This window comes from Oncorhynchus masou, chromosome 29 (assembly GCF_036934945.1).
Source record: "Oncorhynchus masou masou isolate Uvic2021 chromosome 29, UVic_Omas_1.1, whole genome shotgun sequence".
In the NCBI taxonomy this organism is placed as follows: domain Eukaryota; kingdom Metazoa; phylum Chordata; class Actinopteri; order Salmoniformes; family Salmonidae; genus Oncorhynchus; species Oncorhynchus masou.
This window is the reverse complement of record NC_088240.1, coordinates 30,301,208-30,318,494: the sequence shown is the minus strand read 5'-3', so window position 1 is coordinate 30,318,494 and position 17,287 is coordinate 30,301,208. Positions and strand designations below refer to the sequence as shown.

The window sequence follows — 17,287 nt, the reverse complement described above, 5'->3', positions numbered from 1 at the left end:
CTTTCTGTCTCACACCTTTCTCTCGCTCTGTCTCTGTCTCCTGCTACTATGTGTGCACTGTAGTTTAGTATCAGTGAGGTGACCATCACCCCCCCTTCCCCCATAGGACAGTAGAAGAGGGATAGAGGAAGGACAGCGCAGCAGACAGGAGGACAACTCAGTAGGCAGAAGGCTCCTTCTGGCAGGCAGCCATCTTTCTGCTTCTGGACGTTTCAGCCCTCCCCATCCCTCTAGCACGGTGCTATGCTAATTGGATCCTGAGCTGCGATTAGCGTGTAACGCTATGCTAAACTGGGGGATTTATCTGGTCAAAGGTTTATGATGAACCACGGCCGGCACGTCAGAGCAGCCCAGCGCAGGCTGGCAGGAAGCCCCAGGGACAGAGCCTCTCTTCTGGGATGAGGAAGCCTTGAAGCTCTGGCCTGTCCCCTGGGGTGGGGGGGTACTATACTGTACAGTCATTCAGGAAGCTGCCCACCATTTGCATTTCAGACGTCCCCAATATGCCTATTGGTTATGACAGCTTACATTTCTAATCAGAATATTTACACAACCTGTCTGTCTGTCTCTGTCTTGTTTACAATTATGAGGTCATGATTTGCAGTTAAACGGAAAGTGATAACTGCTGTCTTTATGACGTTCTATTAAAAGGCCTAGTAAAGGACAGCAGGTTTACAGCTCTCACAATCCCTTTTAAAATGTCCATTAAGCCCCCTGGCGAACTCTGGAGATTTATCACAAGCTGTCTGTCGACAGCCAAGCCACATTGTTTTATCGTTTGGTTTATTTTTGCCGGTCGCTCTGTTTAAAATTTAACAGCCCGTGTTTTGTTTTGAGGCTTTGCTGTTTTGATATAGTGTGCATGTCACCGGTAAAAGAGGACGGTGAATTAAATATCTTGGGTTGGTGTCAGAACCATACCGAAGCCTTCTCTCCTTCTCTCTTTCCTTTAACTTTTATATCTCCCTTAGTCTTCTCACAGTCATTGAAACACACACATTCACGTGCACACACACATACACACACACGCACACACACACACACACACACACACACACACACACACACACACACACACACACACACACACACACACACACACACACACACACACACACACACACACACACACACTCACACACACACACACACACACACACACACACACACACACACACACACACACACACACACACACACACACACACACACACACACACACACACACACACACACACACACACACACACACACACTATAAAACCAGTGTTGGGGAAGTTACTCTGAAAATATAGTTTACCAAGCGACCAATGACTTAAGTTCATTTACACTACAGCTATCCTTGAGAAAAGTATACTTTACTTAAGAGCCCGTAAGTAAGCATTTCACTGTAAGGTTGTGTTTGTTGTATTTGGAGCATGTGTCAAATACAATTTGATTCAATTTGATTTGACAACATGTAGTTCGCTACTCCCCAACACTGTGCAAATCCCACATTCCTCTCTATCAGCAGACACCATCACATGAAGACTCTTAGAAAAAAGGGTTCCAAACGGGTTCTTTGCGTAGGGATAGTGTTTTACCAAGAACCATGCACTTTTTGAAAGACAAGGGTTCTTTGTAAGGCAAATGGTTCTACCTAGAACCTTTAACATCCTAAGAACAGTTTTTGGAAGAAAGGGTTATTTGATGATTCTTTGGAAGGCAAACATGATTCTTTGGAAAGCAAGAAGGGTTCTACATCAAGCCATATATCATATTTCCCAGCATGCTCTATTGCAGGGTGATTTTCAGAATTGTTTGTTTTAATATCTGTGTTTTTGGGAGGCAGGTAGCCTAGTGGTTAGAGCGTTAGACTAGTAACCGAAAGGTTGCAAGATCGAATCCCTGGGCTGACAATGTAAAATGCTGTCGTTCTGCCCCTGAACAAGGCAGTTAACCCATGGTTCCTAGGCCGTCATTGAAAATAAGAATTTGTTCTAGTTAAATAAAGGTTGTTTTTTTTTACCCTGTTTTCTCCCCAATCTCATGGTATCCAATTGTTTTAGTAGCTACTATCTTGTCTCATCGCTACAACTCCCGTACGGGCTCGGGAGAGACGAAGGTTGAAAGGCATGCGTCCTCCGATACACAACACAACCAAGCCGCACCAATGTGTCAGAGGAAACACCGTGCACCTGGCAACCTTGGTTAGTGCGCACTGCGCCCGGCCTGCCACAGGAGTCGCTGGAGCGCAGTGAGACAAGGACATCCCTACCGGCCAACTGTGCGCCGCCCCACGGACCTCCCGGTCGCGGCCGGTTACAACAGAGCCTGGGCACGAACCCAGAGTCTCTGATGGCACAGCTGGCGCTGCAGTATAGCACCTTTAACCACTGCACCACCCAGGAGGACAAATAAAGTTGTTGTTTTTTAAATTGGTTGATCCAATATGTTAGTAATTTGACTTATTGCACATGTGACTAAGATGGTTATTCCAGTTTAGATGATTGAGGTAGTCTCAGTATTTAATCTGCCCTACACTGGCAGTCATTGTGAATGCAGGTTGCGGGTGATAAAACATTTCACTTATTGGCTATCCTAACCCTGGCTGGATTCCAATAGGAATTAAACATCACTTTGCAAACCAGCATAATGTGACTTGCAGGCCTGAAAAGTAAGGAGCAAAACAACTTCTCAAGCCACATAATGTGACTCTGTAAAGGGATCTACCTAGCACCAAAAAGGGTTCCCTTATGGGGAACCTGCTCCCACTTCATCCCTTACAGAGCCTACATCAGAGCCTTGTCTGTAGCTGGTTGGCTGATCTCCTTTACTTCTACAATGCCCTGTGAGCTTTGGCTGGCCAACAGTTGATGCAGCTGGAGAAAGGTCCGATGGGATCGGAGCTAAACCCACTAGTCTGCACTGTAAATCCTACAAAAAAATGGTTGCTCGGATATCCCCATAGGAGAACCCTTCGAAGAACTCTTTTTGGTTCCATGAAGGACCTTTTCCACTGAAGAGTGGAAAGAGGGTTCTCCTATAGGGACAGCCAGAATCTAAAATTACAATTTTAGATTCTGGACAGCACCTTTTTTTGTACGATTTACAGTGTAGACTAGTGGGTTTAGCGTACTGTCCACACTGTGTGTGTGTGTGTGTTTGTGCATGCTTGTATGTGCGTGCATGTGAGAGAGAAAGAAACGGGGAGAGAGCGGGATTACCCCCAATCTTTTTATCTAAAGAATTCCTATGAGGCCCATTGTTACAGTAAGCTGGCATGAGTAAGGTCAGCAGACGGGACGGTTGGCATGCCCTGCCCTGCGGTGATGTTTGTACTGCAGGGTGGCTCTCCTTTTCTCTCTGGTAAACCCGTCCTCCACTGCCCCTCTCGCTCACTGCGCTCGTCAAGAACCGTCAAGTCAGCATTCTTTTCAAGCTGACACATTTTCGTAGTCTTAAGAGCTTACATGGATGGCTGGCTTTCATCGCTGTGTGTGTGTGTGTGTGTGAGTGTGATTTCTTCACTGTAATTAATGAGACCAGGTCCAGGGTAAACTCTTTCAGCTGAAGGCATTTTAGCTTTGAGGTGTGCGCCCTGAGGGTGGGTGTGTGTCCTCGGGCCTGACTTCTGGCTTACTGTAACGGAGGGTAATTGGACCTCAGATCTGCACCATGCTCGTAGATATTATCCTCCTCTAAGAAAGAGATCTGCTTTACAATTAATTATTATGCACATCCACCTGGCTTCTTAAGTGTGAGTGTTTAGCCTGTCTGTCTGTAAGCAGTGTCTGAGTAAACAGAATGCACACTAACAGTGCTTGGTGAGGCAGCTAAACGGTATCAACATGTTATGCTTGCCAGGTCTTCACCCTCTCACTTACCACTCATTTAAAGCTTTGGTGCGGCAGAAGCGTTCCCGTCTCTCTGATGTCACCACAACAACAACACCACAACAACATGGATCCCTTCCCATAGCCTCTCTCTCCCTCTAGCTCTGAGTCAGGCCATCTCTGATGCAGGTTGATACAATATGTCAGCTCAGCACTAACTCCTAAAACACCTTCCCCACTGCAGGACTTGGCTCGGGCTTGGCTGTGTGTTCTGTAACAACACAAAGTGATGCTTAGACCTCGTAGCTGAAACACCAGAGGCCCCACTCAAATAAACCAAGGGGGCTGGTGCCAAGAATATAATTCTCTTTCTTTCTCTCTGCTAGCTAAGGGGGCTGTAAAGAGGTAGTACAGGCAGGATATAGGGAGCATATGGGTTCAAATAGTATCTGAGATCTTTCAAATACTTCAAGCATTTGCTTTAGCCTGCCTGGAACTTGTTTGTACTTTTCTATTGGTTCTACAGCAACAGACCAGCTCAATCAAGTGTTTGAAATTATATCAAATACCATTGAACCCAGGTCTGTGAGGGAGGCAGTCAGGAGTTGGTACAGGGCAGTAAGGACTGATGTGTTTATTACAATAAGTTCTCTCTTTCTCTCTATTTCTCTCTCTTTTCTCTCTTTCGCTCTCTTTCTTTTGCTCTCTCTACACTTTTAGTCTCTCTCTCTCTCCCTCTCTCTCCAGCTCTCTCTTTCTCTCTTTCTCTCACTCCCTCTCACTCCCTGTCTCCCACGGCCTAACTTCATCATTAACAGGTTTAGATTTAATTACCCCTCATTAAGCTCCTGATTTACTGGGAACTTGCATATTTCATCGATGTTTGGTTGCTGCACGGCTGTATGTGTGTGTGTGTGTGTGTGTGGGGGGGGGGGGCACTGAATTGTTTACCTCTAGTCAGACGCTCCTTAGTTTAGGAATCACAGGGGTACGGGCTGTGTGCCTGGAGGGAGAGTGAGTTTATTTGTCCATGGTTTAGTGGGCCAGCCTCACAGGGCTGGTGGGTGTTCTTTGCTTGTGTTTACTGCTTTGACTGACTGCTCTCTCTCTATCCCTCCCCCTCTCCTCCATCTCTCTTGCCCCCTGTAGGCTATGCCTGGAGGCCCGGGACCCATACTGTGGCTGGGACAGGAAACAGAGACGATGCACCACCCTGGAGGATAGCTCTAACATGAGCCAGTGGAGTCAGAACATCACTGTGTGTCCGGTAAGTGCCAACAGGGACCCCCAAATCCCCCTACCCCACTCGTTTTGTTATTTCACTAGGTGTCAATATTGTCACTGGTAAGCCCCTGGGGCTGCCTGCGTCACTGCTGGCTGTCTGGCAACCTAGAACCACTCTGCCTGGTCTCTCCTGGGGACTCTGGTTATATACAGTACAGTAGTAGTCTGACAGTTTAACATTGTAACATTTTGTTTTGCCTTGGGGACTCAGTTTGTCCAGGTCGCCCTTGGAACATATATTTAGCCTCAGGTGTCTTTCCTGATTAAATAAAGGTAAAATAACAGTTTTCCTGTGTCAAGGTTATTGTCACATGATTAATGATATCCAGTAAATTCCCTGACACTCTTATCTCTCTCTGCCCTGTGTGGATTTTCAGCTGAGGAACCAGATCACCATTGGCGGCTTTGGACCCTGGGCAGCGTGGCAACAATGCAGCAACGACGACGGCGAAGGCACCAGCACCTGTCTGTGTCGCTCCAGGGAGTGTGACAACCCTCCAGCTCGCTGTGGTGGAAGGAACTGTGAGGGGCCCACCATCGAAGTCTCCAACTGTTCCAGGTATGTAAAACAAATAGGGATTTATATAGATCCTGATTGGAGGATTGCGTATTTCCTGCTTCTTCCCTCCTTCCAAGTAGGATTTCTGGAAAACCTGGTAATTTGGGGAAAGTTACAGGAATTTTGCCACCCTAACCACCAACCATCATCTCATTTAGGGTGTGAAATAACAACCCATTCCCTATATAGTGTACTACTCATGAACTCTGGTCAAAAGTAGTGCAGTACATAAGGGATAGGGTGCTGTTGCAGACGCAGCCTCATATGTCTGTCTGGAAGTGGCTATTGAAAATTGAGAAATGCTTTCAGAGGAACAGAGCACTTAAGCAGATTGAAGAATGTGTTTCTGGTGTCACATTTAGCTCCTGAGCAAGTGGTTTTGCTTCCCTCTCAGAATCCCAAATTAGGGCCATATTCATAAGTGTGTTGAGTGCTTAAAGAGATTGAACGGAATCTTAAACACTTACAAATTTGTACTTCTATAATGCATATTGTAGGGAAAATATCTTTGGTACAAAAAAGTCTGTAATCTTCTTTTGTTTACCTGGAATATTGGAACCGTTTTTTTTTTCCTGAAACTTTTATGTTAGATTCTACAAATAAACGTTTTACTCTGTAAGCCATTGTTTCCGTTTGGAGTCATTGGACTTATTGGATGCACATCGCAATCTTGAAACTGGTTTCCCCACGGCGCTACAGGATTCTTTGAACCTCCTATAACATCGCATTTCTGTTGCCGTAGAAACGGAGGCTGGACCCCCTGGTCGTCATGGGGACAGTGCAGCACCACCTGTGGAACGGGGTTTGAGATGCGCCAGCGCTCCTGCAACAACCCGTCGCCCCGTCACGGTGGTCGCGTGTGTGTGGGCCCCGTCAGGGACGAAAGGTGAGAGGAGAGGGGGAGATGGCAGGTCTATTTGTGAACAAATGTTGGTTATGTAATACTTTTATCTTATGTCATTTTTTTGCTGAATAATGAACGTGTTCGCTTGACTCAAAAGAGCAAAACTCTCAAACATGTATAGGTGATTTACTAAGAAAGGACATTTATGATTAATTTATGAGACGTGTTATGCACTTTTCAGTAACAATATTGGCCCTCAGTGTCTTTATGGGCATGATGGTCTTAGGTAAATATCAGCCCTCTTACACACGCCAGGGCCTCTCACCATGTAAGGCAGAAGATACATTTACATTTCTTCCAAAATAGATATCAGTTTCTACCCTCCCGTCCCGTCTCCTCTCCTCCCCCCTCTAGGTTCTGTAACGAGGGTGTGTCATGTCCCCAGCCTATCTTCTGGTCCCCGTGGGGTTCTTGGACTAAGTGCAGTGCTGAGTGTGGAGGTGGGGTCCACTCCAGGGTCAGGAGCTGTGAGAATGGGAACAGCTGCCCAGGCTGCGCACTGGTAAGATATGGATGGACGGACAGACGGATGCATGCACACGCACACACACACACGCGCACGCACGCACGCACACACACACACACACACCTCTTGGCTCACAGAGCTGCTCTGGACCTGTATGTGAGCCTGAGAGGCGCCCCTTAGCCCTTCCAGTCCTCAAAGTGCGCTTTTTGTTGATGCTAGAATTTAACCAAAAAAGTTTGTAAATTTAGTTACAAATTGGTTGTTGTTGTTGTTGTTCTGAACCTACTGTCCGCATGCCGTTGTTAAATTCTCATCTATGTTTCAGAACCAAAATGTTGTGTGTCTTGATTGTTGACCAAGGACCATTCATCAGCACAAAGGACTGTGTGCATATCCAGATTAGTGACCAGAAAGAATTTCCTCCAGTTTTTCCTGGAATAAACAGATAGGTCTACATTTATCATCCATATAAAATACAGTTTATCTACTACTGACTCATCTTTACCAGAACTATAATAGGCTACCTGGCAATTTTATTGATAATTTTCATAATTCAGATAGGCCTAATTTAGGTGGTTCTGGCGATGTGTCTAAAGATAAGCAGCTGTAACATGGCACTGACTTCAGTATTATGGAATTACGATGTAACATATTCTGGTGAATTTATGAAGATATTTGTGAGGAAGCACAGGTCTACTCGGCAGCCATCAAGCACTCTGCAGGCAGGCTGCCCTCCAAAGTGATGGAGCGGTACGGACACAACATGCTTTCCATCAGATCCTGCAACATTCACTACAAGTAGGCGTAGGATTTTGCTCTGGTTGACCTGGCCTCCACAATCACCCGACCTCAACCCAATTGAGATGGTTTAGGATGAGTTGAACCGCAGAGTGAAGGAAAAGCAGCCAACAAGCGCTCAGCATATGTGGGAACTCCTTCAAGACTGTTGGAAAAGCATTCCAGGTGAAGCAGGTTCCTGGCCCACCACAAGGAGTTGCTAGAGCACAATGAGCCAAATAAACCCCTCCCAGCCAAACCCTCCCCTAACACAGACAACACTGGGCCAATTTTACACCATCCTATGGGATCAAACTCCAGGCTGTAGTGACACCGCAGCACAGTGCCTTAGACTGCTGTGCCACTCAGGAGGCCCACAGCTTATTTCTATGTGAGAACTGAAATGGTCTATTCATTCCTTTTCCATAGACACTCTTATCCAGAGGAATGTACAGTAGTGAGTGCATACATTTTCAGACTTTTTCATGCTGGTCACCTATAGGAATTGAACCCATAACCCTAGCATTGCAAGCACCATGCTCTACTAACTGAGCCACATCATCACATTATATCCTCACAAACCACCTGATGCCTCAATGTACTCAATTACTGTATTATACATTGTCCATCACCATGAAGAAAAACAATCTACAGGTACAAACCTAGATGACCACATTAAGTGGTTTGTAAGGATGGTAGATTAATACTGCACAAAACATTTTTTTAAATGTTATTTGATAAAGGAAAATACACTGCTCAAAAAAATAAAGGGAACACTTAAACAACACAATGAAACTCCAAGTCAATCACACTTCTGTGAAATCAAACTGTCCACTTAGGAAGCAACACTGATTGACAATAAATTTCACATGCTGTTGTGCAAATGGAATAGACAACAGGTGGAAATTATAGGCAATTAGCAAGACACCCCCAATAAAGGAAGGGTTCTGCAGGTGGTGACCACAGACCACTTCTCAGTTCCTATGCTTCCTGGCTGATGTTTTGGTCACTTTTGAATGCTGGCGGTGCTTTCACTCTAGTGGTAGCATGAGACAAAGTCTACAACCCACACAAGTGGCTCAGGTAGTGCAGCTCATCCAGGATGGAACATCAATGCGAGCTGTGGCAAGAAGGTTTGCTGTGTCTGTCAGCGTAGTGTCTAGAGCATGGAGGCGCTACCAGGAGACAGGCCAGTATATCAGGAGACGTGGAGGAGGCCGTAGGAGGGCAACAACCCAGCAGCAGGACCGCTACCTCCGCCTTTGTGCAAGGAGGAGCAGGAGGAGCACTGCCAGAGTCCTGCAAAATGACCTCCAGCAGGCCACAAATGTGCATGTGTCTGCTCAAACGGTCAGAAACAGACTCCACGAGGGTGGTATGAGGGCCCGACATCCACAGGTGGGGGTTGTGCTTACAGCCCAACACCGTACAGGACGTTTGGCATTTGCCAGAGAACACCAAGATTGGCAAATTCGCCACTGGCGCCCTGTGCTCTTCACAGATGAAAGCAGGTTCACACAGAGCACATGTGACAGACGTGACAGTGTCTGGAGACGCCATGGAGAACGTTCTGCTGCCTGCAACATCCTCCAGCCTGACTGGTTTGGCGGTGGGTCAGTCATTGTGTGGGGTGGCATTTCTTTGTGGGGGGGCCGCACAGCCATCCATGTGCTCGCCAGAGGTTGCCTGACTGCCATTAGGTACCGAGATGAGATCCTCAGACCCCTTGTGAGACCATATGCTGGTGCGGTTGGCCCTGGGTTCCTCCTAATGCAAGACAATGCTAGACCTCATGTGGCTGGACTGTGTCAGCAGTTCCTGCAAGAGGAAGGCATTGATGGTATGGACTGGCCCGCCCGTTCCCCAGACCTGAATCCAATTGAGCACATCTGGGACATCATGTCTCGCTCCATCCTTCAACGCCACGTTGCACCACAGACTGTCCAGGAGTTGGCGGATGCTTTAGTCCAGGTCTGGGACGAGATCCCTCAGGAGACCATCCGCCACCTCATCAGGAGCATGCCCAGGCGTTGTAGGGAGGTCATACAGGCACGTGGATGCACACACACTACTGAGCCTCATTTTGACTTGTTTTAAGGACATTACATCAAAGTTGGATCAGCCTGTAGTGTGGTTTTCCACTTTAATTTTGAGTGTGACTCCAAATCCAGACCTCCATGAGTTGATACATTTGAGTTCCATTGATAATTTGTGTGTGATTTTGTTGTCAGCACATTCAACTATGTAAAGAAAAAAGTATTTAATAAGAATATTTCATTCATTCAGATCTAGGATGTGTTATTTTAGTGTTCCCTTTGTTTTTTTGAGCAGTGTATTTAATTGGATGTGGATGTTTTGTGTATTTTCCCATAACTTTGCACCTTTTAATGTAAATGTTTGAGGACAGGTTTTTGTTCTTTCTGGATTCCATTACAATGACAATGGCAGAGAAAGGGACAGGTTTCATCTTACAATTTGATCTATTGAATCCTGTAAAATACTGTTCTTAATTAAACAACTACCTTTTTGTTTTGCCAAAGATGAGATGCAGAATTGATTTCCCCCCCCTGCACTACAGATGTCTATATCTCCGCTAATACTAGTAAAGGCCCAGTGTACTACCTTTGTGAAACAAGAATATATATTTTGTATTAATATATATTTTGTTATTCAGATTCATCAGGGGGTGCTGCAGCACCCTCAGCACCCATATAGCTATGCTTTTATAATAAAGACCTCTCTTTCGCTCTCTCTTTCTTATCCCTCCCCCTCAACCCTCCCCCTACAGGAGTACAAGGCGTGTAACCTGGAGGCGTGTCCAGAGGTAAAGAGGAACACCCCCTGGACCCCGTGGATGCCCATCAACGTGACCCAGGGCGGGGCACGCCAGGAGCAGAGGATGCGCTACATGTGCCGCGCCCAGCTGGCAGACCCCCACGAGCTGCAGATCGGACGACGCAAGGTAGAGACCCGCTTCTGCCCCAACGACGGCACGGTTGCCTGCGAGACCGACAGTGAGTATCCGATGTGGAATCGCTAGTTAGTTGTGATGTGCTGGAGCATGTTGAAGGAATCCTCCTGTTAGTGTCTGTTAGTGTCTGTCAGTGTTTGAGTGTCTAATGGTGTCCGTTAGTGTCTAATGGTGTCCGTTAGTGTGTTACTGTCCGTTATTGTGTTAGTGTCCGTTAGTGTCCGTTAGAGTCAGTGTCTGTGTTAGCGTATTAGTGTCTGTTAGTATGTTAGGGTTTGTGTCCTCATGTCAAAGTGAAGAAATTCAATGAAGCACGGGTAAAGGGCGGGAGTGATTGTGACTCCCTTAATAACAGAGTCACAATCACTCCCGCCATTTAACCACGCTTCATTGAATTTCTTCACTTTGACATGAGGAGCACCGGTCGAAGCGGGGCTCGTCTCTTTTGAACGTGAGCCATTTGACCCTCGGTTGATCCGCATGGAGGGGCAGACTCTTTTGAATGTGAGCCATTTGACCCTCGGTTGATCCGCATGGAGGGGCAGACTCTTTTGAACGTGAGCCATTTGACCCTCGGTTGATCCGCATGGAGGGGCAGACTCTTTTGAACGTGAGCCATTTGACCCTTGGTTGATCCGCATGGAGGGGCAGACTCTTTTGAACGTGAGCCATTTGACCCTCGGTTGATCCACATGGAGGGGCAGACTCTTTTGAACGTGAGCCATTTGACCATCGGTTGATCCACATGGAGAGGCAGACTCTTTTCCGGCTACAGGCCGTCAATTCGCCTACGTGCTGTCTTGTGCAGTGCACTACTTACCTGGAAACAAGGTCGCCAAGGCCTAGCACTACTGTATCTGGCATCTTCCAGCTGGAGAGGGCATCATATTCCTACTGCCTGACTCCGTCTGACACCACAAAAGACCTGAGGGTGACAAAAGATAGGGATTATTTGACCGTGCGTCAGATGGTAGCGCCCTCTGCATTGTATGGAACTGTGACACTGTGTGGGCTTCGCCGGTGTGAGTGATACATATTCCCATTCCGCCCCTGCGCACCTTACCATGTGCACGTATGCATGTAGGGTGCCTCCCTTTCGACCTGCATTTTTATCTGCTCTATTCACCATGGGGGTAGTTATTACCCCGGGTCCTCGGAACCTAGGACCCATCCATAGACAGTATGATTTTGCTAAGAGTTAGTCACATGCCATCCCACTTCATGTTCCGAGAAGCATGGAAGGGAGCTCCCACCTTAATGTGTAGAGTCCCGTACTCAGGCGAAACTTACACCTGGTGGTACCTAACCATTAAGCACCGGCCGTCTCCCTTTAATGCTCACTCTTGACAGGCCACGTCAAGGTTGGCGTTCATTTCGAACCATCGTGGTTTAGAGTAACCTAAGTAAGCGGGGGAGGCGCGTTTAAACGTTTCACAACAGAGGCTCTGTGATTAGGCTCTGTGATTGCAGATGTCCTACTAGAGGGCACCTCCCTTAGCTCCTCATACTAACCTGTGGGCAGGTGTTTGATATTGGAGCCCGAGGTGGGAAGACCCGGTTCACCCACTGGCAACCCCCAATCCTCTTCGGACGCGGCCGACGCACCTGCCCACGGGTGCGCCACGCAGCCGTGCCTAACAGGGAAAGGGGAAATTGAGCCGGTCAGGCGCAATCCAGGCGATGTGGCGATGCGGGGAACTGGGCTTGGGCTCGGTACTGGGCTCGGTCCGAAGCCACCCTCCCGAATCAGAACCCCATACCGAGGGAAAGGAGGAGCCTATCCCATTTTCGTAGAGTCGTAGAGTCTCGCTTCGTTTACCCGCTTTTCTTTGGTCTATTTCGCTCGATGGCCTTCCAATATGCTTTTGTTTAGTGGCCTTCCGACCGGCAACCGGTTCTATTTACGGTTATATGTTGTTCCCCATTCTTGTACTGTATTTGATCGCTTCGCTATTTATCTGGGATTATAGATCGAGACCTGCTGCAGATATGGGTACGGCCCAGCGTGAGATTTACACAGTCTCCCCCAGATTTTTAAGGGCCAGCGAGAGCTCACCACCGCGACGCCGCCCGAACCGCGATGCTTTCCAGGGCTTGGGCCCCTCTCTCGGGGCAAACCCATTCCAGGGCACCCTGCCCTTCACAAAGAAAAGAGAACTCTCCCCGGGGATCCCGCCAGCTTCTCCGGGATCGATCGCATTACCACACTGGATGCCTCGCGGCGCCCATCTCCACAACTCCGGATTCGTGGATCTGAAGCCGACACCCTTTCGATCGGCCAGGGGTGACGGAGGCCATCGCCCCTCCCTTAGGAACGGCGTTCGCCAATCTCTTAGGACCGACTGAACCATGTTCAACTGCTGTTCACATGGAACCCTTCTCCACTTCGGCCTTCAAAGTTCTCGTTGGAATATTTGCTACTACCACCAAGTTAGTGTTTGTTCGTTTGTTAATGTTTGTAAGTGTGTTAGTGTCTATTAGTATGTTAGTGTCTAATAGTATGTTAGTGTGTTAGTGTCTAATAGTATGTTAGTATGTTAGTGTCTAATAGAATGTTAGTTTATAATAGTATAGTATCAAATCAAATCAAATCAAATGTATTTATATTGCCCTTCGTACATCAGCTGATATCTCAAAGTGCTGTACAGAAAGTATGTTAGTGTCTAATAGTATGTTAGTGTCTAATAGTATGTTACTGTCTGTTAGTATGTTAGTGTCTAATAGTATGTTAGTATGTTAGTGTCTAATAGTATGTTACTGTCTAATAGTATGTTAGTGTCTAATAGTATGTTAGTGTCTAATAGTATGTTAGTGTCTAATAGTATGTTAGTGTCTAATAGTATGTTAGTGTGTTAGTGTCTAATAGTATGTTAGTGTCTAATAGTATGTTAGTGTCTAATAGTATGTTAGTGTCTAATAGTTTGTTAGTGTCTAATAGTATGTTAGTGTCTAATAGTATGTTAGTGTCTATTAGTATGTTAGTGTATGTTAGTGCGTTAGTGTCTAATAGTGTGTTAGTGTCTAATAGTATGTTAGTGTCTAATAGTATGTTAGTGTCTAATAGTATGTTAGTGTCTAATAGTTTGTTAGTGTCTAATAGTATGTTAGTGTCTAATAGTATGTTAGTGTCTATTAGTATGTTAGTGTATAGTATGTTAGTGTTAGTGTCTAATAGTAAGTTAGTGTCTAATAGTGTGTTATGTGTCTAATAGTATGTTAGTTTCTAATAGTATGTTAGTGTGTTAGTGTCTAATAGTATGTTAGTGTCTAATAGTATGTTAGTGTCTAATAGTAAGTTAGTGTCTAATAGTATGTTAGTGTCTACTAGTTTGTTAGTGTCTAATACATTACATTACATTTAATAGTATGTTAGTATGTTAGTGTCTAATAGTAAGTTAGTGTCTAATATATGGTAGTGAATTTACCTTCTGTCATCTAGTATGTTAGTGTCTAATAGTATGTTAGTGTCTAATAGTATGTTAGTGTCTAATAGTGTGTTAGTGTCTAATAGTATGTTAGTGTCTAATAGTATGTTAGTGTCTAATAGTATGCTAGTATGTTAGTGTCTAATAGTATGTTAGTGTCTAATAGTATGTTAGTGTCTAATAGTATGTTAGTATGTTAGTGTCTAATAGTAAGTTAGTGTCTAATAGTATGTTAGTGTCTAATAGTATGTTAGTGTCTGTTAGTGTCTAATAGTATGTTAGTGTCTAATAGTATGTTAGTGTCTAATAGTATGTTAGTGTCTAATAGTATTTTAGTGTTTAATAGTGTGTTAGTGTCTAATAGTATGTTAGTGTCTAATAGTATGTTAGTGTCTAATAGTATGTTAGTATGTTAGTGTCTAATAGTAAGTTAGTGTCTAATAGTATGTTAGTGTCTATTAGTATGTTAGTGTCTAATAGTATGTTAGTGTCTAATAGTATGTTAGTGTCTAATAGTATGTTAGTGTCTAATAGTATGTTAGTGTCTAATAGTGTGTTAGTGTCTAATAGTATGTTAGTGTCTAATAGTATGTTAGTGTCTAATAGTATGTTAGTATGTTAGTGTCTAATAGTATGTTAGTGTCTAATAGTATGTTAGTGTCTAATAGTATGTTAGTGTCTATTAGTATGTTAGTGTCTATTAGTATGTTACTGTCTAATAGTATGTTAGTGTCTAATAGTATGTTAGTGTCTAATAGTATGTTAGTGTCTATTAGTATGTTAGTGTCTATTAGTATGTTAGTGTCTAATAGTATGTTAGTGTCTAATAGTATGTTAGTATGTTAGTGTCTAATAGTATGTTAGTGTGTTAGTGTCTAATAGTATGTTAGTATGTTAGTGTCTAATAGTAAGTTAGTGTCTAATAGTGTGTTAGTGTCTAATAGTATGTTAGTGTCTAATAGTATGTTAGTGTGTTAGTGTCTAATAGTGTGTTAGTGTCTAATAGTATGTTAGTGTCTAATAGTATGTTAGTGTCTAATAGTATGTTAGTGTCTAATAGTGTCTAATAGTTGTTAGTGTCTAATAGTATGTTAGTGTCTAATAGTATGTTACTGTCTAATAGTATGTTAGTGTCTAATAGTATGTTAGTGTCTAATAGTATGTTAGTGTCTAATAGTATGTTAGTGTCTAATAGTATGTTAGTGTGTCTAATAGTATGTTAGTGTCTAATAGTATGTTAGTATGTTAGTGTCTAATAGTAAGTTAGTGTCTAATAGTATGTTAGTGTCTAATAGTATGTTAGTGTGTTAGTGTCTAATAGTATGTTAGTGTGTTAGTGTCTAATAGTATGTTAGTGTCTAATAGTATGTTAGTGTCTAATAGTATGTTAGTGTCTAATAGTATGCTAGTATGTTAGTGTCTAATAGTATGTTAGTGTCTAATAGTATGTTAGTGTCTAATAGTATGTTAGTATGTTAGTGTCTAATAGTAAGTTAGTGTCTAATAGTAAGTTAGTGTCTAATAGTATGTTAGTGTCTAATAGTATGTTAGTGTGTTAGTGTCTAATAGTATGTTAGTGTGTTAGTGTCTAATAGTATGTGTGTTGATGTATGTTAGTATGTTAGTGTCTAATAGTATGTTAGTGTCTAATAGTATGTTAGTATGTTAGTGTCTGTTGTTAGTGTCTAATAGTATGTTAGTGTCTAATAGTATGTTAGTGTCTAGTAGTATGTTAGTGTCTAATAGTATGTTAGTGTCTAATATTATGTTAGTGTCTAATAGTATGTTAGTGTGTTAGTGTCTAATAGTATGTTAGTGTCTGTTAGTGTGTTAGTGTCTGTTAGTATGTTGTGTCTAATAGTATGTTAGTGTCTGTTAGTATGTTGGTGTCTAATAGTGTGTTTGTGTCTGTTAGTATTTAGTGTCTAATAGTATGTTAGTGTCTGTTAGTGTGTTAGTGTCTAATAGTATGTTAGTGTCTAATAGTATGTTAGTGTCTAATAGTATGTTAGTGTCTAATAGTATGTTAGTGTCTAATAGTATGCTAGTATGTTAGTGTCTAATAGTATGTTAGTGTCTAATAGTATGTTGTGTTAATGTATGTTGGTATGTTAGTGTCTAATAGTAAGTTAGTGTCTAATAGTATGTTAGTGTCTAATAGTATGTTGGTGTGTTAGTGTCTAATGTATGGTGTGTTGATGTATGTTAGTGTGTTAGTCTCTAATAGTATGTTAGTATGTTAGTGTCTAATAGTATGTTAGTGTCTAATAGTATGTTAGTGTCTAATAGTATGTTAGTATGTTAGTGTCTAATAGTATGTTAGTGTCTAATAGTATGTTAGTATGTTAGTGTCTAATAGTATGTTAGTGTCTAATAGTATGTTAGTGTCTAATAGTATGTTAGTGTCTAGTAGTATGTTAGTGTCTAATAGTATGTTAGTGTCTAATATTATGTTAGTGTCTAATAGTATGTTAGTGTGTTAGTGTCTAATAGTATGTTAGTGTCTGTTAGTGTGTTAGTGTCTAATAGTATGTTAGTGTCTAATAGTATGTTAGTGTCTAATAGTATGTTAGTGTCTAATAGTGTGTTAGTGTCTATTAGTATGTTAGTGTCTAATAGTATGTTAGTGTGTTAGTGTCTAATAGTATGTTAGTGTCTAATAGTATGTTAGTGTCTAATAGTATGTTAGTGTCTAATAGTATGTTAGTGTCTAATAGTATGTTAGTGTCTGTTAGTGTGTTAGTGTCTGTTAGTATGTTAGTGTCTAATAGTATGTTAGTGTCTGTTAGTGTGTTAGTGTCTAATAGTATGTTAGTGTCTTTTGGTATGTTCGTGTCTGTTATTATGTTGGTGTTTGTTAGTGTGTTAGTGTCTATTAGTGTGTTAGTGTCTGTTAGTATGTTAGTGTCTGTTGGTGTGTTAGTGTCTGTTGGTGTGTTGGTGTCTGTTAGTGTGTTGGTGTCTGTTGGTGTGTTAGTGTCTGTTGGTCTGTTGGTGTTTGTTAGTGTGTTGGTGTCTGTTTATATGTTAGTGTCTGTTGGTGTGTTAGTGTCTGTTGGTGTGTTGGTGTCTGTTAGTGTGTTGGT

At 43.3% G+C, this 17,287-nt stretch overlaps 1 protein-coding gene across 4 annotated transcripts in view; it reads left to right on the top strand.

Moving 5' to 3' along the window:
* The window catches only part of sema5ba (sema domain, seven thrombospondin repeats (type 1 and type 1-like), transmembrane domain (TM) and short cytoplasmic domain, (semaphorin) 5Ba), a 200,155-nt gene that overhangs the window by 157,053 nt on the left and 25,815 nt on the right, over positions 1 to 17,287 (top strand). For all 4 annotated transcript variants that reach the window (XM_064944475.1, XM_064944477.1, XM_064944476.1 and 1 more), the window contains 5 exons: positions 4,965 to 5,082; positions 5,477 to 5,658; positions 6,401 to 6,544; positions 6,917 to 7,064; positions 10,594 to 10,819. In XM_064944475.1, the coding sequence (XP_064800547.1) occupies positions 4,965 to 5,082; positions 5,477 to 5,658; positions 6,401 to 6,544; positions 6,917 to 7,064; positions 10,594 to 10,819 (818 nt within the window). The remainder of the gene's footprint in view (positions 1 to 4,964; positions 5,083 to 5,476; positions 5,659 to 6,400; positions 6,545 to 6,916; positions 7,065 to 10,593; positions 10,820 to 17,287) is intronic.